The sequence below is a fragment of the Sorex fumeus genome, unplaced genomic scaffold (assembly GCF_029834395.1).
Source record: "Sorex fumeus unplaced genomic scaffold, SorFum_2.1 ptg000177l, whole genome shotgun sequence".
NCBI lineage: Eukaryota > Metazoa > Chordata > Mammalia > Eulipotyphla > Soricidae > Sorex > Sorex fumeus.
In genome coordinates this window covers 2,277,364-2,303,129 of record NW_026606234.1, presented here as the reverse complement: position 1 = coordinate 2,303,129, position 25,766 = coordinate 2,277,364, and the positions used below count along the sequence as shown (strand labels likewise).

Genomic DNA, 25,766 nt, shown 5'->3' with positions numbered 1-25,766 from the left:
ACGCCACTGTACCCTTCCTGGTCAAAATCTTCCTAGTTTTGTTCAGTGGTTTTGCTTTTATGCTGGTTTACCTTATGATTTGCTGGTGGATATCTACAGAATTATTTCCACATTTTCTCAGGCGAATAAAACGATTTCTTACCCATTTTTTTTTACAAGATCAATTTTACCATTAACAAAGTTTCTCCCGGGCATCTTGTACTGTACTGAATAGAACCGTCTTGTCATTATTTCTGTTTGTCTCCCATTTCTCTGGCGTTTGGTTATTCAATGAGAACCATTTTGTTTGGAAGCGTTATATAATTATGTCCCGCTCATATTTTATTTCCACTTGCCTTTCAGTAAGAATATTCCCGTGGTGGGGGGAAAACACAATATAAATGCACCATTTGCATTCGGGTTCCAAGCACATGGCATTTGATTTTTAAACATGAATATAGCAAGATGTAGAATTTTTAACGGGCTGGCCATGGCGGGCTTGGATGCGAGAAACACGATCTTGTCCTCTCTCCTGGGGACGTTTTAGGGGTGATTTAGTCACATCTGAGCAGGGGCCAAGGAAGCTGAATGAAGCAGAATAAAATCAGTGGCTAATTACGTGTATTTGATTACTGTCTGTTTTTCGGCCCACGTCCAGTTGTCCAGTTGTACGTTCGAGGCTCCTTGCATCTGCTTTTCTGTTTGCCTTGGCCACACCCAGCAGGGCTCGGGGTGGGCTCCCGGCTCTACTCAGATGTTGCTCCTACCCGTGGCTTGGGAGACCCTGTGTCGTGCTGGGGCTCAAACCGGGACAAGCGCCTGCCCGTGTCCACTCTGTCCTGCCTCCACGTGTGTCTGCTCTTGTTTAAGCTTTTGGCTGAATAGCCTGGAAGGCCCAGGCGGTCAGCATCTCGGGCTGCCCAGCACCCTGCAGGTGAACTGCCCCGGTCAGATGGGCCCGGGCAGGATGACATTGCCCCCCCCCCATTCCAGAATCACTGTCCACTCCCATCCTGACTCTGGCAGGCCTGGGGGCTTGCTGGGAAGCCTGGGAGACAAGGCCCTGGCCACTGGTTCCTTCCTGGAGACAATGTTGCTTTCGTGGTCACTGGTTCTCTTTCTGAGACAATGTTGCTTTCCTGGTCACTGGTTCTCTCCCTGAGACAATGTTGCTTTCCTGGTCACTGGTTCTCTCCCTGAGACAATGTTGCTTTCTGGTCACTGGTTCTCTCCCTGAGACAATGTTGCTTTCCTGGTCACTGGTTCTCTCCCTGAGACAATGTTGCTTTCTGGTCACTGGTTCTCTCCCTGAGACAATGTTGCTTTCCTGGTCACTGGTTCTCTCCCTGAGACAATGTTGCTTTCCTGGTCTCTGGTTCTCTCCCTGAGACAATGTTGCTTTCCTGGTCACTGGTTCTCTCCCTGAGACAATGTTGCTTTCCTGGTCACTGGTTCTCTCCCTGAGACAATGTTGCTTTCCTGGTCACTGGTTCTCTCCCTGAGACAATGTTGCATTCCTGGTCACTGGTTCTCTCCCTGAGACAATGTTGCTTTCCTGGTCACTGGTTCTCTCCCTGAGACAATGTTGCTTTCCTGGTCACTGGTTCTCTCCCTGAGACAATGTTGCTTTCCTGGTCACTGGTTCTCTCCCTGAGACAACGTTGCATTCCTGGTCACTGGTTCTCTCCCTGAGACAACGTTGCTTTCCTGGTCACTGGTTCTCTCCCTGAGACAATGTTGCTTTCCTGGTCACTGGTTCTCTCCCTGAGACAATGTTGCTTTCCTGGTCACTGGTTCTCTCCCTGAGACAATGTTGCTTTCCTGGTCACTGGTTCTCTCCCTGAGACAATGTTGCTTTCCTGGTCACTGGTTCTCTCCCTGAGACAATGTTGCATTCCTGGTCACTGGTTCTCTCCCTGAGACAATGTTGCTTTCCTGGTCACTGGTTCTCTCCCTGAGACAACGTTGCTTTCCTGGTCACTGGTTCTCTCCCTGAGACAATGTTGCTTTCCTGGTCACTGGTTCTCTCCCTGAGACAACGTCGCTTTCCTGGTCACTGGTTCTCTCCCTGAGACAACGTCGCTTTCCTGGTCACTGGTTCTCTCCCTGAGACAACGTCGCTTTCCTGGTCACTGGTTCTCTCCCTGAGACAACGTTGCTTTCCTGGTCACTGGTTCTCTCCCTGAGACAACGTTGCTTTCCTGGTCACTGGTTCTCTCCCTGAGACAATGTTGCTTTCCTGGTCACTGGTTCTCTCCCTGAGACAATGTTGCTTTCCTGGTCTCTGGTTCTCTCCCTGAGACAATGTTGCTTTCCTGGTCACTGGTTCTCTCCCTGAGACAATGTTGCTTTCCTGGTCACTGGTTCTCTCCCTGAGACAATGTTGCTTTCCTGGTCACTGGTTCTCTCCCTGAGACAATGTTGCTTTCCTGGTCACTGGTTCTCTCCCTGAGACAATGTTGCTTTCCTGGTCTCTGGTTCTCTCCCTGAGACAATGTTGCTTTCCTAGTTGTCTTGCATTTATTGTAACTTGTTTACCATTCTCCTTTTATTTCATTTTGTCTGGGGGAGGTTTCCAGACCTGCTTAGGATGTCCAGGGCTGTGCCCCGCCATTCTCCGCCAGCCCTGCCAGATGGTTCAGTGCCAGGACCCAAGGATGGGCGCCCCGTAGGCGCTCTAGGGCCACCCCGGGGTGCTCAGGGACCAAATCCCTGCCCATGTCAGCCTTGCCCGTCCAGACTCACAGAGTCTCACAGGCGCCCGGGGTTGGGTGTGTCCTTTCCTGCCTCCCGCCCCCTCAGATCACGTCAGGCTCGTTTGCTGGGTAAGGGCTGCGCCTCCGTTTTCAGACGTGTTCCAGTGTCCATTCGGCCTCCCTGCCCAGACCCAGGAGGACCTGTCACGGGGGTCTGTGTCCCCGAGATGCACCGGGATGTCGTGGTGTAGGGGGGTGAGGCCGGGAATGGCGGTGCCTGCTGGGAGCTCCGTCTGTGGTACAAACACCAGGTCACTGCAGCCAACGGCCATGCCACGACCCACGTCCTCGGCGAGGAGAGCCTCGAGCTGCCACCGCGTGGGCGGCAGCCGTAGCTGACCCTGACCTTGGCCGGGGCCTTCACTTGCCACTGTCGGTGGCTTTGGTTCAGGCCTGAGCGATGGTCTGGGAGGGAAGGTGGCGCCAGGCCCCTGGGAGCCGCTACCCACCTGCAGCCCCACCCCGAAGGCAAACAGCGGGCTTCCTTATCGCCGGCGGCCGTTTGTTGAGCCGTTTGTCTGGCTGGTCCAGGCGTGGGAAGCCTAGAAGCCGCTCTGAGCCTGGCTCCCCGAGTAGACCCGACCCTCCTCCTGGCCACACCAAGCGATCCACGTTTTCTCTCCTGCAAGGGAATCAGCGTCCTTGCAGGGACCGAGCGGAAGCCTCTGTGTGGAGGGAGCCCCGCGAGGGTCCCCAGAGCACCCGGCACCCGGGACCAGGAAGAGCCCGTGGGAGTTCGGGGTCCCACTAGTAGGTGCACACGCGTCCCTCACACGTCCAGGGGTGGGCACTGGGCCGGGTGCTGGACACGCCCCCCCCTCGTGTGTGTGGGGGAGCTCATGTGAAGTGGGAGGAGGGAGACGGTCACTGTCTCCCCATCCGCCTCTGCTGCCCGGGACCCGGGGTTCTTGTCTCGCTTTGCAGAAAGGGATTTCAGGAGTGGACGAGCGGTGAAGTAAATAGTGTTTATTTGGAGGGTTTTTGAAGGTGTGGAGAGAGAGAGAGAGAGAGAGAGAGAGAGAGAGAGAGAGAGAGAGAGAGAGAGAGACGCGCTCAAGAGAGAACCCAGGCTTCTCCAAGGGCCGAGAGAGCCCTACACACACCCCAGCATTAGACAGGACAGGAAGGCATGAAAGTCCCCGTCTCAAGAGGGGAGATGCGGGCCACACCTGTGCTCGGGCACCACATGTGCTCGGCCACGTGGGCACAAGCAGCACACGGGCTTGGGCGTGTCCTGCCCCAGGCTCCTTCCCCTGACCTGCCCTCCCTTTGTTCAAGGTGGCTCTTACAGAGTATCTTCTCGGGATGTCTTGGTCTGGAATGTTCTGAAGTCCTCTCTGGGCCGAATCACTCAAGTTAATCAGATTCAAGGAGAGGTCTGAGGGTACTGGAGGAATTTCCTTCATGGGGAGGGGTCCAGTCTCCTCAGGGTGCGTTGCTGGCCCAGGGGAGGGTCTTACCAGGCCTGAGTTTCCGTTTTCTGCAAGGTCGGCTTTCACAACATCAGAGCTGTGTCCTCCTAGGAAACATACTGCCGTGGCCTGGGGAGGCCCTTCCCTTCCTACCCACCTACTCGCTCTCACCTCCCAGAGTCTCTCTTGGGGTCGGCCACACCCGCAGCCCGCCCGGGGCCTCTGGGGGAGCCCAGGCCTGTCGCCCCCACCGGGTCTGTGCTGACTCAGGCGCAGGAACCAATGTTGTTCCTGCGTGTGCCGCAAAGCCCGTGGGTCCAGAAAGAGGGCCAGGCCCCGGGCTGACACAGGGACCCCCATGGGGTCATGGACAGCAGCCTGGGTCTCGGTGGCCAGACGGCTTTGCTAGTGAGTGGGGGGCTCCAAGCTTCAGGGTCTGGGGTCCCTGACAGTGACCCGTCGGTGTGGGGGGGACTGTGATCAGGTCCTGGGGTCACCAGGGCACACTGGACAGTACCAGGGTCCATGAAGTCGTGCCCAGCCGTGTGCAGTGGGGGAGGGGTGGCCACGGTGTTCTCACTCTGATCCTGCGTGTGTGACACTGGCCTCAGTGCAGCGCTGGCCTAGCCCTGGGCCAAGGAGCACCATGCCGGCCAGGGAGGTGCTCTGCTGCCCCCTGCAGGCCAGGCTGGGTGTGTCCTGCCTCAGGCTCCTTGCCCTGGATGGGCCTGGACTCAGTCCTGAGAAGCCTCGGCCTGGCCCGTAGAAGCAGAAGAGTGCCGGAGTGGGGGGAGGGAGAATGGGGGTTCCCAGTGCCCAGGACTATCTCTTATTCTCAGACCTGCCCCAGGGCCTGGCCTCATGCCAGCAGGATCCCAGGGAACGGTTCTGTGCCGGGACTCAGAAGGGCCGATCCAAGCAGCTCCTCTTGGGCTCCACACAGGAGAACGGTCTGGGCTCAGGGCTGGGGCGACTGGTCACCCACACACACGCCCCTGGAGGGGACGCTGGAGGGCTGACCCCAGGCTGTGACCTCTGGACCCTGCTACCCCCCAGGCCCCCTCCTGACCCCCTGGCCCCCTGCTGACCCCCAGTCCACCCCCACCCCCTGCACTCAGTGTGTGGCAGCCCCAGAGCCCCACTGACCTGCCCTGACAGCGTCGTGTCTGTTCCCCCGGGCAGAGCTGAGCAGTCGGTCACATTCTCGCCCTGGTGCCCGAGAGGGACCGGAGGGGCGGGTGGACCCATGAGCCGGTTTCTCCCATCCCCTAGGGGGATCTTAGAACCCTCCTGCTTCTGGACACAGCCCTCAGCCTGCACTGCCCAGCCCCCCTGAACAGGCTCCGCGGGCTCAGTGCCAAGGACCCTCGTGGGGGGCAGGCCAGACGCCGGCCACAGTGTGGTGCGCTCGTGCCATGCAGGCTCCCTGCATTCCCTCGGGCCACTGCCCGCTGCCCACTGCCTACTTTCCACTGCCTACTGTCCACTACCCACTGCCCACCTGGGTTGGGCCCCGCCCTCAGGGGTAGCTGGGGGCTACCCCTGAGTAGCCCCCAGCTCTTGTCATTACTTGGGGGACAGTTTTGGGTTATTTATTATTATTTTTTTATTGATTCACCGTGAGGTACAGTAACAAAGCTTTCCTGTTTGAGCTTCAATCATACGGTCATCAAACACCCATCCCTTCACCAGTGCAGTTTTCCACCAGAATCCCCAGTATCACCCCTCCCCCCTCATTCCACACCTCCCCCTGCCTGTGCAGACAGTTTGCACAATCCTCTCTCTACTTCAGTTCCCTTCGATATTTGGAGCCCAGTCCCACCGCCACTCATGCCCGCCGAAAAGGCGATGCTAGACAGTGTGTTTTGTATTGCTTGTGATGGATACAATATAATGTCCTGCAGCCACAAGAGAGGCCACGTGCTCTAGGAATTCTAAAATTTTAATAATTAGGGTCTGAAGAGACCGCTGCAGCAAGTTTCTCAGGTCCGAGGTTCGTTTGTGTGTCTCTGGATTGTGGCCGTTTGGGAGCTTAAGTAGATGGTGACCGGATGTGGCGTCATCTTGGAGTCCCATCGGGGTGGGGGAAGAAGGGCCCATTCCTCAGTTTTGGGTTTTTAACCTCCGTGACCTGCTTTGTGACCTTGTCCCGATTTGGTGAGCATTCCCCCCCATCGAGTTCACCTCTTAGGTTGCATTTTCTGGTACTAAGTAAAGAAATTGCTCCCCCCACTCCCAGGAGGACTGGGGCGCAGGGCGCTGTTTGGGTGCAGCCGTGGGCGGGCCCCCACGTGCCCCTGCCCAGGCATGGACAGTGTATCCGGTGCGTCCAGTGTGTCCAGCTGTGTCTCCTTCAAGGGGGGTGTCCTCAGCAGCCTCCTGGTCCTCTGCCTTGTGTGCCCGGTCTCTCTTCATTGCCTTATTGTGAAATTAATAGCTGTCCTTCTAATGAGGAAATGCTTCACGCTGTTTCTTCTTAAATGAAGCAAAAGCAGATTTTTAGTTTTCCATTTAGACGTCGATCAAAATTTCCAAAACGGAAAAAAAAAATTTCCAAAACGAAGCATCGAGCAGATGTTGCCAGCAGTACAAATCCAGCGCCACGTGGTGGCCTGCCGAGCTTCCCCAGGGTGACAGACGTGACCTCTCAGACAAATCGAGAGAGAGGGGAACTCCTCAAGGGGGCTGGCACATGATTTGCAGGCCCAGGTTCAATCCCCAGCACCGCTAGCGCTGCCAGAACAACTCCTGAGCACGAGGAGGAGTAGCGTGGAGCACCGTCAGGTGACACCCCAAACAACACAGCGCAACCACATTCTCCAGTGATAAAATGCAGGCTTCCATGGGCTGGGATGTTCTTTACAAGCTTCTCAAAGAACAGCAAGGTGGAGGCGATGTCGGGGGGGACACCTGGTCTTCAGCATCTAGTCCTGACGTTCTCGTCCCAGTGTCTGCTCTTCCACGTCTCGTCTCTGTCTCCTTCCCAGGGTCCAGTGGCCTAGTCCCCTCTGACCCCTCACAGCACAGTTATATAGGAACCTTGAAGGGTGGGATACAAAGGTGGGGTTGAGCGTTGTCATAACAACAAAGAGAGGTAAAGCCGTTCCTTCAGGAGGTTAACTCAAGGACGAGACCTCATCGGAGGGTTCAGCACTCCAGATTACTAGGAGACCCGTTCAAGGGCGGGATTCCACCCAGAGTGTGTTGCTTTCTCCTTTCCTCAAGTGGTCATCCACGTAACCAATCGTAGTAAATTTACTTCTTAGAATCTTTTTAGTCATTTTGTGTGAACACAGGAAGCGATATATCAAACTTACGGGTTGGCTCTACCTGGAGACATCTTGCTGTATCTTCCAGACCACACAGTCCTCAGGCCAGGTCAGTCTTTCCTAACCCCAGCAGGGTCCTTATTCAGTTACTTCCTTTGGGGTCATGATACAGTTTGTCCATAACCATGCTGTTAACTTGTAGGTAAGTATTATGGCTCTTGGCCTGGCCCATTTCGATGCCAGGGTAGCTCACAGCTTGCCCTGGGCCTATTCAGTCCCTTCATTGGGACCCTGCTCTTGGAGTGCTGGGAACTAAGGGCCACTGAAGCTTAAGTCAAGTAAATATGGATGCCCAGGAGTAAATATTATGTTGGAGTCAATCAACTCCCATGTTCCATAGCATAGCGTCAACTGTCTTCCTGTGTCTATACAAGAAGGACACCGCTAAACCATGCAAATGATAAAGGAGAGAGAAAACGCAGTTTAGGACTATTAGTGCCTGGTGGAATTGGGTGTGCCTCAGGGGCACTGTTGTGGGAGTAACTCAATGAACCTAAGCTCCCTGCAGGAGGAGCAAGGACAACCCAGTGTTATCCAACTATCGGGAAATAGGGAGGGATGGAGCGGGGCTCACTGCATGCCCCAGGAATGGGGCAGGAATGGCGAGGCCAAATGATGGGGGCAGGGGGGTGGAGGTGCAGAGGGGGGCCCGGCAGGGGGCACCGGGTGCAGGGTGCCTTCTGTGGGCATGTGAGGTGGGGGGGTCCCATGGACCCGCGGCCTCGCCTGAGTGGAAGGTGAATGTCTGCTGCGCGTCTGGGCGGGCCGTGCTTGTCTGGCTCCTGTTTGTTGATCAGCGCCCTCAGAATACAGTCGGTGGGCAAGCTCCAGGGTGTGGGGGTATTTCATTCCTTCTGTCGCAAATAAATTCACATCAAGAGAAAGAGTGAGTCGAACCCGTGGCCTAGCGGCTTTTGCATCCTCCCTTTGCCCATAACCTTCTGAGGAAACTGCATTGACCCCACGTGCCGGCGTTTCTCTCACTGGGCTGCTGACCACGGGCCACGGGCCACACGCAGAGGCCACGGACCTCGAGCCACTATCTCCAGCCTGGTTTGGGTTTGGTCTCATCTCGGCCGCCTTCGCCGTGGCTGTCCACAGACCTGCTGCCGTCCAGGGCCGCTCAGCCCTCCGGCCCAGACCCCAGCCTTTCCGTCTGTTCTGGGGTGCAAATCAGAGACTCAGAGAACCCGAGAAATTTTGAGGCACTTATTAGCCAGTGACTGCAACGGAAGTCCCAGACCCTGCAGTCCCCGTCACAATCTCTCAGCCTTTTAAAGGGTTTTGCAGGGCTGGAGCAATAGCACAGCGGGGAGGGCGTTTGCCTTGCATGCAGCCGACCCGGGTTCGATCCCTGGCATCCCATATGGTCCCCCAAGCACCGCCAGGAGTAATTCCTGAGTGCAGAGCCAGGAGTAACCCCTGTGCATCGCTGGATGGGACCCAAAAAGGGGGAAAAAAAAAGAAATATACACAAGGGGGCTGGATAGCACAGTGGGCAGGATGTTTGCCTTGCACACAGCCAACCTGGGTTCGATTCCAAGCATCCCATAGGGTCTCCTGAGCACGGCCAGGAGTAATTCCTGAGTGCAGAGCCAGGAGTAACCCCTGTGCATCACTGGGTGTGACACAAAAAGACAAAAAATACTAGTTTACAATGGTGATGCTTTCAAAAAATAAATAAATAATGAAAAGGGGCTGGAGCGACAGTACAGCAGGCAGGGCGTTTGCCTTGCACACGGTCGACCCGGGTTTGATTCCCAGCAGCCCATATGGCCGTGTCTGACCCCCCAAAAAAAGAGAAAAAAAGAAAAAAAAAGAAAGAAGCAGGCTGACCTGCTACCCAAATGAAAGGGACAGGGAGGAGAGCCTGGGCCAGGGACACTGCGATGGTCTGTCCTGTCCAGGGGACACTGTGTGGTCCGTCCTGGGTACACTGAGGTGGTCCGTCCTGTCCGGGGAGACTGCGGTGGTCTGTCCTGGTGGGGCAGCTGGCTGCGGGGTGGGAGGGCGAGGCTGCGGGGCGCGGGCGGAGGGAGGGGTGCCTGGTGCTGTCAGCTGGTACCCGGGGCCATCTGAGATGACTCTGCAGCCCGGGGGTTGAGGGGCCGTATCGGGGACAGGAAGGTGGGGTCAGCCTCGCCGAGTGCGTCTCGCATGCTGGGCGCCTGGGCAGTCCCGGAAGCGGCTCGGATGGGGGTGCCCAGATGGGGTGTGGGTGCCCTGGCGGGAGTCCCTGACGGTGGCCGTGCCCCTCTGCTCTGCCTGCAGGACCCTCGCCCCCGCCCCCGCCGCACGAGACCGAGTCATGTCCGCGATCGCAGGCTTCTACGAGGGCAAGTCCATCCTGGTCACCGGGGCCACCGGCTTCCTGGGCAAGGCGCTGCTGGAGAAGCTGCTGCGCGCCAGCCCGGGCCTCAGGGTCATCTACGTCCTGGTGCGGCCCAAGGAGGGCCGGACGCTGCAGCAGCGGGTGGCGCAGATGCTCAGCTGCAAGGTGGGTGCCGCGGGCCGGCCCTCGGGCCCCCGCTCACGCCCCCTTCGCCCTGCGGCTCTTGGTCACGTCCCTCGCGGGTGCAGGTGGCCGTATCGTAGGCTGCAGAGGACACTTGGGCGCTGCGACAGTCGCCCAGCAGTCTGCTCCTGCAGCTCTCCCTCTCCCTCTCCCTCTCTTCCTCTCTCCCTTCTCCTCTCCCTCTCTTCCTCCCTCCCTCTCTCTCTCCCTCTCTCCTTCTCTCTCTCCCTCTCCTCTCTCTCCTTCTCTCTCTCTCGTCTCTCGTCTCTCATCTCTCGTCTCTCCCATCTCTCCCTTTCTCTCTCTGTTTCTCCCTCCATCCCTCCCTCCCAACCCCAGGTGTGCCACCCTGAGACCCACCCTTGCCCACTCTCCCCTTGGGTCCAGGGGCTCAGTGCGGGTCACTGGTATCGGTCTTGTTCTCTCTGTACTTTTTCCAGTAGGAGTTGGCCACGGGTGCTGCAGCTGGAGCCACTGGTCACTGCGGTCACTTCCATTGTGTGGCCGCCTGCAGGCCCGTGCTCCTGTTGTGTGCATTTGCCACGTGCCCTGACCACACACATGTGGGCAGAGCCCTTTGACAGACCCACACGCTCTCCTGACTGCTCCTCCCGGGAGACGTCTCTCCCCGGAGCGGAGCCTCTGACGGTCACTCACCCAGATTGAGGACCTGGGCAGTGAGTGCCCACTGGCCCCTGACGGTCACTTGCTCAGCCTAGGAAGCCTGACCAGTGAGTGCCCAGCGGCTTCTGGCGGTCACTCACCCAGACCCTGCCCCTGGGCCTCCCTGTTCGGGACAGGGCATTGGCCCTGAGGCCCACCAGGGTTTTCCTCCCCGCCTGACTGCCTGTCCAGCCCAGGGGCTCGCCCGCTGCCTCCTCCTCTCCTTACACCGCTCTGGCCACACCTCGTCTTTGTTAAAGCCTCAGACTGGAACTCACAGAGCTCCCGTCCCGCAAACTCTCACCAGCCACAGAATCATTCTGAGTCATGGGCACCTTCGTTTCCCCTCTTGGGGCATCTGGATTATGTGGGAGAGTCAGTAGACACCCCTGAACGCACACACAGCATACATCCACACTCGTACATGTCACACACACGTGCACACACACAGCATGCACATTCGTACATACCACTCACACGTACACACACATCCATGCATGCCACTCACACGCACATGTACACACACATACACATTCGTATATGCCACACACATGTACACACAGCATACACATGCGTACATACCATAGACATGTACACGCCATATCCCTAGACAGCATACTTGCACTCACATATACCTACACACATGCCCGGCACGAACATACCATCCCCGGTCCCCTGAGCACTGCCATGTATGATTCAGACAAGAAGCCTGGAACCAAGAAGGTTCCACCAAGGCAGCTGCTCTGGGAAGTGGTGAAGGTGCTGTGGACAGCGGGTCCAACAGCCGAATATCGGCCACGTGAACAGTCACCCAGCGGTCTGAGTACTGGCCGCGTGGACCGTCGCCCAGCGGGTCTGAGCAGTTGTGGTAGAGGTAACAACTTTGTCAGCCAGTTGGAATTTTTCAGTCGTCCCCTAAAGTCACGGGTGGAACTTGAGCCATGTGACCCCGGGCCAGTGCCGCCCTCCCTGTCGGCGTGTCTCACACGCGTGTCTGCATGTTTTCCCCAGACTGGCATGTTTGTTCTGCTTTCTGGTCGTGCTGCTCAGCTGCCCCAGGGTCATGGGGTAGGCCCCCAGCACTTGGGCTCCAGTGCCCTCCTGGGTGAAGGCCGGGGGCTGTGGGCCTCTGGGGAGGGATGCTTGGCCTGCAGATGTCCAGCCCTGGGAGTGGACACCAGGTCCAAACCACAGCTGCTCCAAGCAGACGCGGAAGGTTCCCCGTGAATAGTGGCATCTCTGCGGGGCCTGAGACGGCACTGGGGAGAGCAGAGTGGGCACGGGGCTCACGGGAAGGGGGTCGGACAGTTCCCACTGTGAGTCCAGGGTGCGAGACATGCTCAGTGGCCAAGAATGAACTCCCAGGCTTCCCCGGTACAAAGAGGTACAAAGAGACGGGGAGCTCATGTGTAGACGGTAAATATGGCCCATTTAATTCAGGGGCTGAATAGCGTTTATACAAAATCTGAAGAGGGGGGCTGGAGCGATACAGCGGGGAGGGCATTTGCCTTACACACGGCCAACCCGGGTTCGATCCCCAGCATCCCAGGTGGTCCCCCGAGCATCGCCAGGAGTGATTCCTGAGTGCAGGAACCCCTGTGCATTGCCGGGTGTGACCCAAAAAGAAAAACAAAATCTGAAGAGGTTTGAGGTACAGGACTGCACGCACGTGTGACTGATCATTCACCGGGGTGCAGCATTTCCACGGAGGCAGTTCTCTGGGGGGAATGAACTCAAGGAGGCACTCTGTCTCCCCGGGGCTCTCCTGAGAAACTCACCCAGCGAGCCTTTTACCGCAGATCCCAGGCTAGGTCCTCAGGCCGATTTAGTTTTTCCCATCCCTTGGGGTTCTAGCTCTTAGTCTCAACTGCTTGTATCAAGACCTTGGTTGATGATTTCTAGACGATCCCATATCGATGCGAGGGTAGCTTTGCTGCTTGTCCGAGGTCAGAGATCCCTCGCTGGGACCCAGATTTTTGGGGTGTTAGGAACTACGGCAACTGGAGCGATAGCACAGCGGTAGGGCGTTCGCCTTACAAGCAGCCAACATGGCCGACCCGAGTTCGATTCCTCCACCCCTCTCGGAGAGCCCGGCAAGCTACCGAGAGTATTCGATATGCCAGACACAGTAACTGAAGCCTGAGTCAAGTAATTCTGACGGATGCCCAGGAGTAGACATATTTCAGTCAATCAACTCCCAGATATCAGAAGCACAGCATTAGTGGCCTTTCTGTTTTTAAGCAAAGAACATTGCTCTATTGCCTAAAGGGAAAGGGAAAAAGCAAGTAATTCACTATGGATAACAACAACAAAAAAATAAACCCAGAGTCACCAGAAGGTTCGACTTTATAAGTAACCAAGCCTGACTTGGGGAGTTTAGTAGCTAACAATGAGAGGTCAAGGTTAAAGATAAGCTCGGGGATTAGGGTGCTCGCAAGAGCACTGTGGCTTCCCTGGGGGAGGCGGAGGGGCAGTTCACTGGTGGAGCCTGAAGCACTGGGGTCAGTCTCCCACACCCACGAGCCGCACCCGCGTCTTCCCAGCTATTTGATAAAGTCAAAGAAAAGTGTCCGGACATGCACGAGAAGATCCGGCCCATCTGCGCGGACCTCAACCAGCAGGACCTGGCCATCAGCAAGGAGGACATGCAGGAGCTGCTGTCCAACACCAATCTCATCTTCCACTGCGCCGCCACCGTGCGCTTCGACGACCACCTCAGGTATGTGTCCGGGCACGGGCGTGGCCTGGGGCCTCCCAAGCCACTGTGGCCACGTGAGCTGGAGATTCTGAGCTCTCACCCAGCACTGCAGCCCTCTGAGAGTCACCCAGCCCTGTCTCCTCTCTGCATTTTTTTTTTGCTTTTTGGGTCACACCCAGTGATGCACAGGGGTTACTTCTGGCTCTGCGCTCAGGAATTACCCCTGGCGGTCCTCAGGGGACCATATGGGATGCTGGGAATCGAACCTGGGTCGGCTGCGTGCAAGGCCAATGCCTTACCCGCTGTGCTATCGCTCCAGCCCCTCCTCTCTGCTTTTTAAGAAACTCAGTGGAAAGAAATATTCCCAAGGGGTGAAACCTCTCCTTCTCCTTCTAGAGGGTCTCCTGGGCCGGGGGGACCATTTTAATGTTGGGGAGACCATTTTCGCAGCCTTTCTGTGTTCGTCATAAAAAGCGATGTGTGTTTAATTTGTACACACGCATGCACACACACACATACTCCACACACACATGCACACAGTGGCCTCGTCTCGTTGGAAATAGCTGTAGACAGCTCGGTTCCGCTTTCGGGTTTCTTACTGCGAGAGTAAGTCTTCTCATCGGTGTGTTTGTCCCCGGGCCACTCTGCAGTGCTCACAGCTCACTTCTGTCTCTGCGCTTTGCCATCACGCTCGGTGGCCCTCAAGGGACCCGATGCAGTTCTGGGGTTAGAACGTGGGTCAGCCGTATACAGGGCAAGCGCGTACCCGATGACCTGTCTCTCCAGCCCTGAATGAGCACGGGCGCCTCTGACCTCCCCGGTCACTTCTCTACTGACCCACCAATGGCTCTGACCCCTCTCGAGTGTTTGTGCCTTCTGGACCCTGTACCGTGGGGCAGATGCAACCCTTGTTTAACCTGAAATGCTGAACCGCCTCCTGAGAACGTGGCTCGCACTGCCCTGTGCCCGGGGGTCTCCTCCTGACACCCACAGCCACACTGTCCCCTCCACTTTCTTTCTTTTTTTTTTTTTTTTGCTTTTTGGGTCACACCCAGCGATGAGCAGGGGTTCCTCCTGGCTCTGCACTCAGGAATTACTCCTGGCAGTGCTCAGGGGACCATACGGGATGCTGGGAATCGAATCCGGGTCAGCCGCGTACAAGGCAAACGCCCTACCCTCTGTGCTTTCGCTCCAGCCCATCCACTTCCATTCCAAATGCCAAAGAGGTGGATGCGAAGCTACACACCCGGTTTACCACGGCCGGTCTCGGACAAGTCAGCATTGTGGTTCTTTTCACTGAATTTTCCTGGCTATTCTGACTTGCTTATGCTTCTTGATCAGCCCTGGAGAGACTTGAACAGGTTTTTAGAAAGACTGCAGGTGTGGTGCCCGAGGGGCGTGTACCGCGGGCAGGGCGCTCACAGTGCGTGACTCCTGCTGGTTTGGTCGCAGGACCCCATGGGGTCCCCAAACACCAGAGCCAGAGTAAGCCCCAAGGACCACCAGGTGTGGCCCAAAACCAAAAGAAAAAGGAAAATGGTGCAAGTTTGGTCGCCACCACCTCATGTGTCGCCGTGGAGCGGTGGGTTCTGTTCTCTCCGTGACTGAGTCAGCACAGCTGTGGCTTCTCTCTCCCAGAGGGTCAGGACCCCCGCAAGCTTCAGGGATTCCTGGCCCCAGGGCTCCCCAGGGCACTGCAGCCAGCAGGGGCGGGTCCCCGGGCGGACAGGGCGGGATGCTGAGCACCCGCCTGGCCCCTCTGTCCCTGCAGACACGCCGTGCAGCTGAACGTGGCGGCCACCCAGCAGCTCCTGCGCATGGCCAGCCAGATGTCCAGGCTGGAGGCCTTCATCCACATCTCCACCGCCTACGCCAACTGCAACCTCCAGCACATCGACGAGGTGGTGTACCCGTGCTCCGTGGATCCCCAGCAGATCATGGCCTCCATGGAGTAAGTGGCAGCGGGGCCCCGAGACCCAGAGGGCGCACACCGGGGAACCAGGCAGAACGGGCTTGCTGGGACTCTCGGCCCCTCATCCCGGCACCAGGTGACCACCTGGGTCACTGGGGTCACAGGGTGTCCCAGTTTCTGGAGCCGTAGCCCACGTGGACATTTCTCGGCCTGTCTTTCTTCTGTCCTAGCTGAAAAGCACGTGTGATGCAACTCCCGTGAGGCCGGAAGCCCCAGATGTTCTGGCCCGTGCTAGGTTCCGCTCTGTGTGGCTGGGGGAGTCTGCGGGCATGGTGCCCGGCCATGGGATTGTCACGTGGGCACAGGCCCATTGGCCGGGAAAACCACAGCGCGTCCTCCTGGAGCTGATGGTCAGCGACTCACCTGCCGTCACGGCAGAGGCGCTGCTGGGTTCGTCACTGCGGCTTATCGGACGGGCAGGGCCATGGCTCTCGGGGACGGTAGATCCCTCTGATGGCTCCCTTGGTAGATCCTCTGGTAGATCCCTCTTTGGGGACACTATTCGATCCCTCTGTTAGATCTCTTCTGTAGGTCACTGGAGGGGATCAATGTTAGATCCCATGTTAGACCCCACGGTTAGACCGGTAGATTCCTCTGATGGACCTTCTGTTGGATCCCTAGTAGATCCCTCTGTTAGATCCCTCTGGTGGATCCCTAGTAGATCCCCTGATGGATCCCCAGTAGATCCCTCTGTTAGATCCCTCTGGTGGACACCTGGTAGATCCCTGTTAGATCCCTCCGGTGGATCCCTAGTAGACCCCTCTCTTAGATCCCACTGTTGGATCCTTGCTCGATCCCCTTTAGGACTGTCTTCACTCCCTTCCCAGACTATTGTGTCTGCCCTTCTCGGGATATTTCGGCAGATGATCACCAGTCTTGTGGGCTTTACACACCTGCAGACACCGTGTGGGCTGTGCAGACCTGCAGACGTGCCCCGTGGCTGGCTGCAGCAGCTGTGCATCTGCCAGACCCACTTGCATGTGTCAAGGCACCAAACGGAATTTTAAGAATGTAAAAGTGATCAGTGGCAGGATGAGGGCCCTGGTCTCCAGCTGGACAGTATAGAGCGGCCAGGGCTGCCCTTCGACTCTGCTCACAGCCCTTTGCCCGTGGCCAGACGGTGCCCGCGGGTGCCAGGACCCTGGAGTGGCAGGAAGCGTGTGTGGTGGCTGCGGAGCGTGTCGGGCGAGTGGGAAGGGGACATCTGGGAGGCCAGGCCGTGGGGGCAGGGGGTCTCCCATGGTCCCTGCTCCGCCCTGGGCTCCAAGAGGACCCTGAATCCCTGAGCCCCTGAGCCCCCGGCTGGTGCGGGCCAGGTGTGTGTCTGTGCGTCTGTCTGCCTCGGGTCCGTGTGGCCGCTCGAGCCCTCCCTCACGCCTGCAGGTGGCTGGACGATGCCATCATCGAGGAGATCACCCCCAGGCTGATCGAGGACCGGCCCAACACCTACACCTACACCAAGGCCCTGGCCGAGATGGTGTTGCTGAAGGAGGGCAGCCACCTCAACTTGGCCATCATCAGGCCATCCATCGTGGGCGCCACCTGGCAGGAGCCCTTCCCGGTGAGCCCGCCCGCGCCCCGTGCCCTGCTCCCAGCCCCCGGCCGTGGGCAGCGTTCCTCTCCCATTCCCGACACCCCAGCGCAGCAGAGCCGGCCCCCCACGGAGCCACAAGCCCCTCGTCATACTCTTCCTGCACAGCAGGAGCTGGACCCTGTTGGTCTGCTCTTGTTCGGGGCACAGCTGACTGTGCTGGAGCTTAGTGCCAGCCCTGCACCTGTGAATCAGGCCTGGCGGTGCTCAGGGCACCCTCGGGACCAGGCCAGCTCGGCCACCTGCAAGGCCAGCGCCCTCCCCGCGGGCCACTTCTCAGGCCCATGGTTGTTTTTAACCGTTTGCCTCCGCGTCCCTTTGTCTTGGTGTGGGGGCAGAGATGGGATCTCGGGGCGGTGGCCTCACCCACGTGTGTGTCACCCACAGCAGACGCTGAATGCTGTCACCTTCCCCCACGCTGGTCTGAGAAGCCCGCCTGGTGGACAGCCCACGAGGTTTAGAGAGACACCCTCTGGGGTGACCGCGGGCTGTCTCAGGCCCCCTCTGGGGTGACCACGGGCTGTCACCACCCTGTCCCTACGCACACACACCTCTACTTCAACATGTGCTTGGGGGCCAGGGGTGGGGGCCAGGGATGAACTCGGGAAGGCCACGTCCTCCACCACGCCTGACACCCCATGTCCTCCAAGCACTTCTCAGTGGTCATTTGTGCCAATCCCGTCCTCGACACTGCCCGGGGGAGCTGAGGAGTCAGCCACAGGCGCTCGGAGGGACAGTGGCGGGCCGCAGTATGGAGATCGCATGTCTGCGGCCCTCGCCCCTTGGCAGGCAGGGGGCCGGACAAGCTCCCTGGCACCCGCTTTTGGCTGGGTCGGGCCGTCCCGGGGGTCCTGGGTCCTTCCTCGGGGGGCGTGGGAGGGTGGGACTGTGACGACCCTGCAGGGGTAAGCGCACCTTTTCCTTGCAGGGCTGGGTGGATAACTTCAACGGACCCAGCGGGATCATGATCGCGGTAGGTGCAAGGGTGCAGGGCAGAGCCTCACGGGGTGACGGGCTGATGGGCGAGTGGGAGTCGGTCCATGAAGGCATTTTTGTTGCTGGGGGTGTCATTGGCAGGAAAACATCCTGGACTGTGAGGGGCTGAGGGGCCTTTGAGCCGCGGGGGCCTGGCCTAGGTGCCCTCTGCCCACCCCCTGGGGGTGGCTCCCCCTGCTGTCCAGTCAGCACAGGGCTGGGCCCCCCCCCCCATCAGAGTTGGAGCTGCCCACTGCGCTTCCCGGCCAGCTCGGGGAGAGTCTGAGAGCCGCTGTCCGGCTTTCCAACACGAAAGCAGCTCCGACAATCACAGGGGTGATGAACTCACCTCTTTCTTTTTCCTGGATGTCCCCACTTCTGCCCCAGACGTCCTTGCCAGTCTCTGGGAACTGTGGACGGTATCTCATGCCTGCCCAGGGCAAGTCTCACTCGTGTTTTCCGAAGCTTCCGGCTGCGTCTCCTGTGTCTGGAGGAGCATAGCCGCGTGGCCAGGGCTGCGGGCAGGGGGACTCGAGCAAGCCGCATCCCTCCCGCACGCGGTGGGCGCATGGCCCAGGGTCCGTCTCTCCCTGCAGATGGGGAAGGGGCTGCTGCGCTCCGTGAAGGGGGCCCCCATGGCGGTGGCTGACATCATCCCAGTGGACATCGTGATCAACCTCACCTTGGCAGTGGGCTGGTACACAGCCATGCACAGGTGCAGCGGGCGCCTCGCGGGGGTGGCCGGTGAGCGGGGTCTGGCCATGGCCTCTGAGCTGTGGGGGAGGAGTTGCTCCGCATGAGCCGGCCTGCGTGCCCGCCCGGGGTCTGGCCAGCGGGACTCCCTCCTGCCATCCCCGGCCCAGCTGGGTCTGCACGCGGGGGTCACCGCCCCGTGCGCCGCCTTACCAGGAGGGCATGGTCTGGGCGCGCTGGTGGCTTTCCCGGTTTGCTCACGGCCTCTTGGAATTTTCCAGACCGAAATCCACACGGATCTACCACTCTACGTCGGGGGCCCTCAACCCCTGCTGCTGGAAGGACATTGGTGAGTGTGCCCAGGCCAGCCTGCCCCGCGGGCCGGATGCTCGGGACAGGGAGACTGAGGCCGCCGGCACCCGGTCGCATCGGGGACAGTGCCAGGACAGTGTTGGTGACCCCCCCGCCAGCACGTGTCTGGGTGGCACGGCATTGTGTGGGTGGCGAGTCTGGTGACAGCCAAACAGGGCTGAGATGGGAGTGAGTTGGAAGCGGGACCCTTAAGTCCTTTTGCGCCGCAAAGGAAGAGGACGGTGGGCGGCAGGTGGGGCGCCGACCCGCGACGAGGACCTTGTGCTGTGGGTTTCTGCTCCCTACTTGCTCCTCCTGGCAGTGACCAGACAGAAAAGCCGGGACTTTAACCTGTGACTGAGTCACACTGTTTCCATCCACGTCTGCAGTTACCCACAGGTAATACAGAACCAGAGTGCCCCCCCCCCGCCCACGACGCTCCTTTTGCATAGAGGAACTGATTTTCTTGTGAATGTTCATGAATCTTAAATCGCTGCGCTCTTATTTACATGTTATACATGGGAGGGGATGGGGGGAGCGATAGCACCGCGGGTAGGGCGTTTGCCTTGCAAGTGGCCAACACGGCCGACGCGAGTTCGATTCCTCCGCCCCTCTCGGAGAGCCCGGCAAGCTACCGAGAGTATCTCGCCCACACGGCAGAGCCTGGCAAGCTCCCCATGACATATTCCATATGCCAAACACAGTAACAAGTGTCACAATGGAGACGTTCCTGGGCCCGCTCGAGCAAATCGATGAACAACGGGAGGACAGTGACAGTGACACGGGAGGGAGGTCTGATTTTTGGAATCTGCTGTTTATTTCTGGGCCCTCTGCCATGCTGCTCTGCGCAGTATTTAAATGTGAAATGAGGCGCCGGAGGAGTGACAGGGGGTGTTTGCCTTGTAGGCAGCCCACCCAGGGTTGACCCTCAGCGCCACGCAGAGCCCCCGAGCACCTCCACGAGTGGTCTCTGAGCTCAGAGCCAGGAGGAAGGCTTGAGCGCCGCTGGGCGTGACCCCAAAACCATGAAGTAAAACAAAAGAGACGAAATCCCAGGGCCAGCGAGAGAGTGCTAGAGGTCCTCTCCCGCCGCGCCTGAGCTGAACCCTCAGCACCCCAGGAAGGAAGGCAGGCGGGAACCTTCCAGATTCTTTACGTCAGAGGGCCAGTTATTGAATTCATTTAGTCACCTGAGACTCTGAGGGACATAAGTAATAAAAAGAGACCTCCAACGGAGCCCGAGAGAGAGAGAGAGAGAGAGAGAGAGAGAGAGAGAGAGAGAGAGAGAGAGAGAACAGCAGGGAGGACGCTGGCCTTGCATGCGGCTGGCCAGGGTTTAATCCACGGCACCCCCAGCAGCCCCCGAGTCCCACCAGGAGTCATGTCTGAGTGCAGAGCCAAGAATAACCCCGGAGCACTTCTGGGTGTGGCCCCCAAGCCAACAAAATTTGAACTATTTCAAAACCCGCAAGGCTCCCAGATGTCAGTGACAGAATGACGGTCTCACTCTGGAAGGAGCCGCCCTGGGCGCACACAGGATCAAAGCTCCTGGCAGGGCACTCGGGTCTCAGGCCTGGCATCACCGGCCCGGCCGGCAGTTCTGGCTGTTTTTGGGGAGATGGTCAGCGGATGCCTTCCATACCCTCAGCAGGGACAGCGACTTGCTGGCCAGGATAAAACACCCCGTGGGCTGGCGCCGTCGTCTGGGGTGACCCCGTGGGCTGGTGCTGTGCCTCTAACGGAGGCTGGGTAGCGGTGAGGCCTGGGCAGGGCACACAGATGCGAGGCCGCCGATGTGGGTGTGGGTGGCTGGCAGGAGCGACCTTCCGCCCGCACTCTGGGGGCTGTGCCCACTCGAGGTTGCAGTAGGAGGCAGCAGGCCTCGGAGGCACAGCAGGACGGGGACCCCCAGACGGCCCCACCCTGTGCCCCGTGGGAGCTTGGGTAAGAGCCATGTGGGTTTTGTGGCAGAGGTGAGGTGGGTGCTCAGGCACGGGCAGGGCTGAGCAGGGAGCCAGCTCGTCCTGGAGGCTGTTTGCTGAGCGGGGGACACGCAGCTGTGGTCTCGGAGCTGGAAGCTGGTGGGCTGTGGGGACGGTGCAGATGTGGGCGGGCGTGCCGTGGGCGAGTGTGCCCACCCAGGATCACTCCTGGGTGCAGAGCAGGAGGAAGCCCTGAGCACAGCTGGGGTGGCCCCACAGACAACAAGAACCCCCTTCTGGAGTGACCACACGTGGGCCTGCCTGAGCCCGTCATGGCTTCGGGTTCTGACCCTTCCCTGTTCCAGGGGAACACCCTCTGCTGTGGGGAATTCTTCTAAGGAGGCGCCTCTCCCCAGCCCACTTTTGGTGCTCTTCCGGGGCCCGGGCCTAGTGGTGTGGGCAGGGGCAGCGGCGCCAGGGCGGGGCTTGGGGCCTGATGCATGCCAGGCTGTGCCCGGGAACAACCTCCCTGCCCCCCGAGGACCTCTCGCCTCCCCCGGTTCTGTCCATGCTCACTCACGGGCCCAGCCCACTCTAACATCGTGGGGGCCGCAGGGATGGCCCAGGGGTCATGGCCCAGCCCCGTCCCCGGCACCAGAAGCCACCCGTGAACCCACGGGGTGAGGCCCAGCCCTCCCCCCAATAAAACATGGTTTAGGGTGACACTGATGCCTGTTTGGGGGCCCCCTGGGTGGTGCCCCTGACGCCCTTCTCAGCCCCACACAGCTGGGCCTGACCCGGCCCTGGCCTGCTCTGCCCCCAGGCTCACTGATCCTAGGAAGCTTCGAGAAGGTTCCTCTGGAGAAAGCGTTCCGGAGGCCCAACGCCAAGTTCACCAGCAGCGCCTTCTCCCAGGAATACTGGAACGTGGTCAGCCACTGGGTCCCTGTGCTCATCTACGACCTGTTCCTGCGGCTCACGGGCAGGAAGCCCCGGTGAGTGGACGCCCGCCTTGTGGGGACAGAGCTGGGGAGATGCTGGCTGTGCGGGGCAGCCCCCCGGGGTCCTCCTGGGTCGGGTGGGCCCGGGCCCTAGGAGGAGCAGCAACGCGGTGCTGGGCGTGCCACTGGCTCTCCCGGCACCCAGTGGGCAGGGACCGCAGGCCCAGGGGCCACGGGAGCAGTGATGGCACACACAGTGGCCTCTGACTGTGGGCCCGGTGGGCGGGGACTGGGTCCGGTGGGCGGGGACAGAGCCCGATGGGCGGGGATGATGGAGCAGTGGGCGGGGACTGACCTGGTGGGCGGGGACTGTGGGGCCGTGGACAGGGACTGAGCCCGGTGGGCAGGGACTGAGCCCAGTGGGCGGGGACTGACCCAGTGGGCAGGGACTGTGGGGTGGTGGGCAGGGCCTAGGCCTGGTAGGCGGGGACTGAACCCGGTGGGCAGGGCCTGGGCCCAGTGGGCAGGGGGCCTGGGCCCAGTGGGCGGGGTCTGGGCCCCGTGGGCAGTCTGGGTCCAGTGGGTGGGAACTGGACCCGGTGGGCGGGTCCTGGGCCTGGTGGGCGGGGCCTGGGCCTGGTGGGCGGGGCCTGGGCAGAGCGGGCCTGGGCTCTGTGCAGAGCCTTGGGTCTCGCCTGCTGGACCTGCCAGCCTGTTGACGAAGGTACCATGGGGCGCCCCACACCGCCTGCACGAAGCTGCAGCCTGGTGGCCGGCCGTGCTACCCGGGCCTGGGTGCAGTGTCTGGCCTGGCCCCCAGGGTCGCCGCACCCAGGCGCCATCCGGCGCTGACCCGCTCCTGCCCGCTGCCCGCAGGTTAATGAAGATCATGAACCGCATCCTGAAGATGCTCTCGGTGCTGGAGTACTTCATCAGCCAGAGCTGGGAGTGGAGCATGAACAGCACCGAGATGCTCAGGGCTGAGCTGAGCCCTGAGGACCAGCGTGTGAGTGACCTGGCCTGCCCCCTGCGCTGGGTGGTCCCTCTGGATAACGCTTCTTCCGTCCCGTCTCAGACTGGGCTTCTGTCCCCCGTGGGCCCCACAGTCTGCTGGCCCGTGGTCAGCTGAGCCATGGTCTTCCCAAGGAATCCCCCCAACCAGCTCTGGGGCATGGCCATGTGTTGCCCACCCAGTCTAGTTGCACCCGCCCCCCTCAGACCAGGCCCCTCCGGGAAGGGACCACCCGGGCCAGGGCACCCTCCCCCCCGCCATGGCAGAGCCTGCCTCTGGGTCCGGGCCTCCTCCCAGGGCCAGCCACGGAGGCCAGACGTCACTGTGTCCATCATCTAAGTCCAGCTTCACTGGCCACCTCAGCCTCCGTTCATGCCGCTGCACCGAGCACTGGCCGAACCGTGGTTCCAAATGTCTCCTTCCTGCCGGTCCTCTTGGCAGGGTGGCTGCAGCCTCTGGCATTTCTATGTCCAGTAATGGAGGGGAGGAGAGTGGTCCCCACGGTCTGCCAACACACCCCACCAGCCGGGACACGCCAGTACCACGGAAGGGTGGGACCACACAGGATGTGTTTTGTGGGTCTCCATTCTGTTTCTTTAATGTGGGGGGTGGGTAGGAACTGTCTGAGCTGGACTGTGGTGCTTGGGTGGCCGTGCTTGGGTGGCCATCGGCAGGTCCCTCCCGGCTTCAAACTGTTCCCTGCAGGGCGGATACTTTAGGCCCTGTGCTATCTCTCTGCCCCCGTCCCCTATAAAAATACTCCTTCATCTAATCCTGGGCCCTTTAGTTTCCTCACAAGACTTCTTACCGGTGAAGGAAGTTTGCTGGACCCAAGTTTATCTTGGTCACTTGATCCGAGTGTCACTGACATGGAAATAACCACTCAGGCCTCCTTCCCAGGGTTGGTTCGGGGCCCAACCAGCCTGGCGTGTGGGCTGTCCCTCGTGTGGGCAGTCACTGCCCGGGTGGTCGAGGTGGCTGTCCAGGAGTGGCCGCCGCACACAGCCCCGCGCTTGCCCTCCAGGTGTTCAACTTTGACGTGCGGCAGCTCAACTGGCTGGAGTACATCGAGAACTACGTCGCGGGCGTGAAGAGGCACCTGCTGAAGGAGGAGATGTCGGGCATCCCCGAGGCGAAGGAGCACTTGAAGAAGTGAGTCCTTCGGGGGAGTGCCTCGGGGCTTACCCGTGGGGCGCAGTCCACGCAGGGTCCCGCAGCCTGCAGCCCCTGGCCCTCTGCTAGGGGCAGGCGGTATTTCCTGGAGTCAGCTGTGATTGACAGGCGTCACGTAGGAGCAAGAAGGGGCCGGCGGTGTGTCAGGGCGCCGCGCTTCCCGCTCCCGGCCCTCCGACTGTGTGAACTTTCCTTCCGTCATTTGTGCAGAAGGACTGCGCAGCCTCAGGCCGGAGGCTGAGGGGACAGGCCACAGGCTTGCTGGGCTCTGTGGCCGGCACTGAGGTCTGCACCAGCCAGGCCTGCTCCCGGGAGTGTGTCGCGTGGAGGTAGTCTGCACGGGAGAGACACTACAGAGGCGCCTTGAGCAACGGGCCAAGAACTGTAGCGTTCAACCCTCCTGGAGTTGGGGGCTGGAGAGAGAGCACAGCGGGTAGGGCGTTTGCCTTGCACGCGGCCAACCCGGGTTCGATTCCCGGCATCCCATATGGTCCCCCGAGCACCGCCAGGAGTAATTCCTGAGTGCAGAGCCAGGAGTAACCCCTGAGTATCGCTGGGTGTGACCCAATAAGAAAAAAAAACCCTCCTGGAGCAAGACCTGGGGACGGGGCAGTAGAAGCAAAATCTACTGAAGGGCGCCGTGGGCTGTCTGTGGGCTGCAGCGGAGATAAGGCGGAGGAGTACTCGGAAGGAGGAGCACTGCGAGTAGGAGTACTCGGAAGGAGACTACGTGGAGGAGTGTTGTGAGCATGAGGAGTGAATCGTGTCCAAGGAGGAGTATGAGGAACTCTGTGAGCGTGAAGAGTTTGTGGGTTAGGAGGACTATGGAAGAAGCAAGTGGAGCAGCACCGTACGAGGAGCACTGTGGGAGAAGGGGAAGTGGAGGAGCACTGTGAGCCTGAGGAGGATGTGGAGTGCGAGGATTTCTGTGGGAGGAGGAGGTGTGGAGGAGTTTTGTGAGTATGAGGTATATATGGATTATGAGGAGTACTGTGGAGCACTAAGGAGCACTGTGAAACGAGGAGTGTGCAGAAGAGTGTTGTGAGTATGTAGAGTCCCGGGAGTTCTGTGGAAGGAGGACTGTGTGGAGGAGGACTGTGCGTCTGAGGAGTGTGTGGAGGAGCACTGTGGGGAGGAGTCTATGGAACTCTGGCACGCAGCCACCGCCTTCAGGTAGCAGGCGGGATCCCGGGTGGGTCAGCGCCCTCGGAACCGCAAGTGGGGTCGAGTGACTCCGCCCTGACGCCCAGTCTCTCGGCAGGCTCCGGAACATCCACTACCTCTTCAACACGGCCCTGGCGCTCCTGGTCTGCCGCCTCCTCAGCACGCGCTCCCAGCTGATGCGGAACATCTGGTTCTTCCTCGTGAACTTCTGCTCCAAGCTCCTCTCCTACCTGCGGGCGTCCAGCGCCCTCAGGGTCTGAGCGGCTCAGCGACCCATCCCCGGCCACCCCAGGACCTCTGCACAGCGACCAGCCCTATGGCCGGGCTCCGACGCTCGAGTTCCTGGGCAGTGCCCGGCCGCTCACACCCACGCCTCTTCTCTGGCCTCCACCAAGACGCGTTCTAGGGACCGTGGGGGAACACTGAGCACCCCGACTCCCCAGACTGCCCCCCGAGATGGTCACACAGACCTGTTTTGTTTCTGAGTTAGTTTGTGCATCCGCAATGGGTGTTTCTAAATCCCGAGTCCCAAATTTTCTGAAAACCTTCTCAGAAAACCTTCTGGTTTTCTTCTTTCTCTCTTCGGACCCTTCCCACTGGAGTCGGCTAAGGGGCCGCGC

General features: G+C 59.6%; 1 protein-coding gene across 1 annotated transcript; it reads left to right on the top strand.

Moving 5' to 3' along the window:
• Nucleotides 1–9,769: 9,769 nt before the first annotated feature.
• On the top strand, nt 9,770–25,406 carry FAR2 (fatty acyl-CoA reductase 2). Its single transcript, XM_056107809.1, has 11 exons — nt 9,770–9,973; nt 13,198–13,373; nt 15,124–15,303; nt 16,708–16,885; nt 17,844–17,888; nt 18,487–18,605; nt 18,865–18,932; nt 21,680–21,851; nt 22,674–22,803; nt 23,834–23,961; nt 25,244–25,406. The coding sequence occupies exons 1-11, from the start codon at nt 9,785–9,787 to the stop codon at nt 25,404–25,406; spliced, it is 1,548 nt and encodes a 515-aa protein (XP_055963784.1). The 5' UTR covers nt 9,770–9,784.
• The last annotated feature ends 360 nt before the right edge of the window (nt 25,407–25,766 follow it).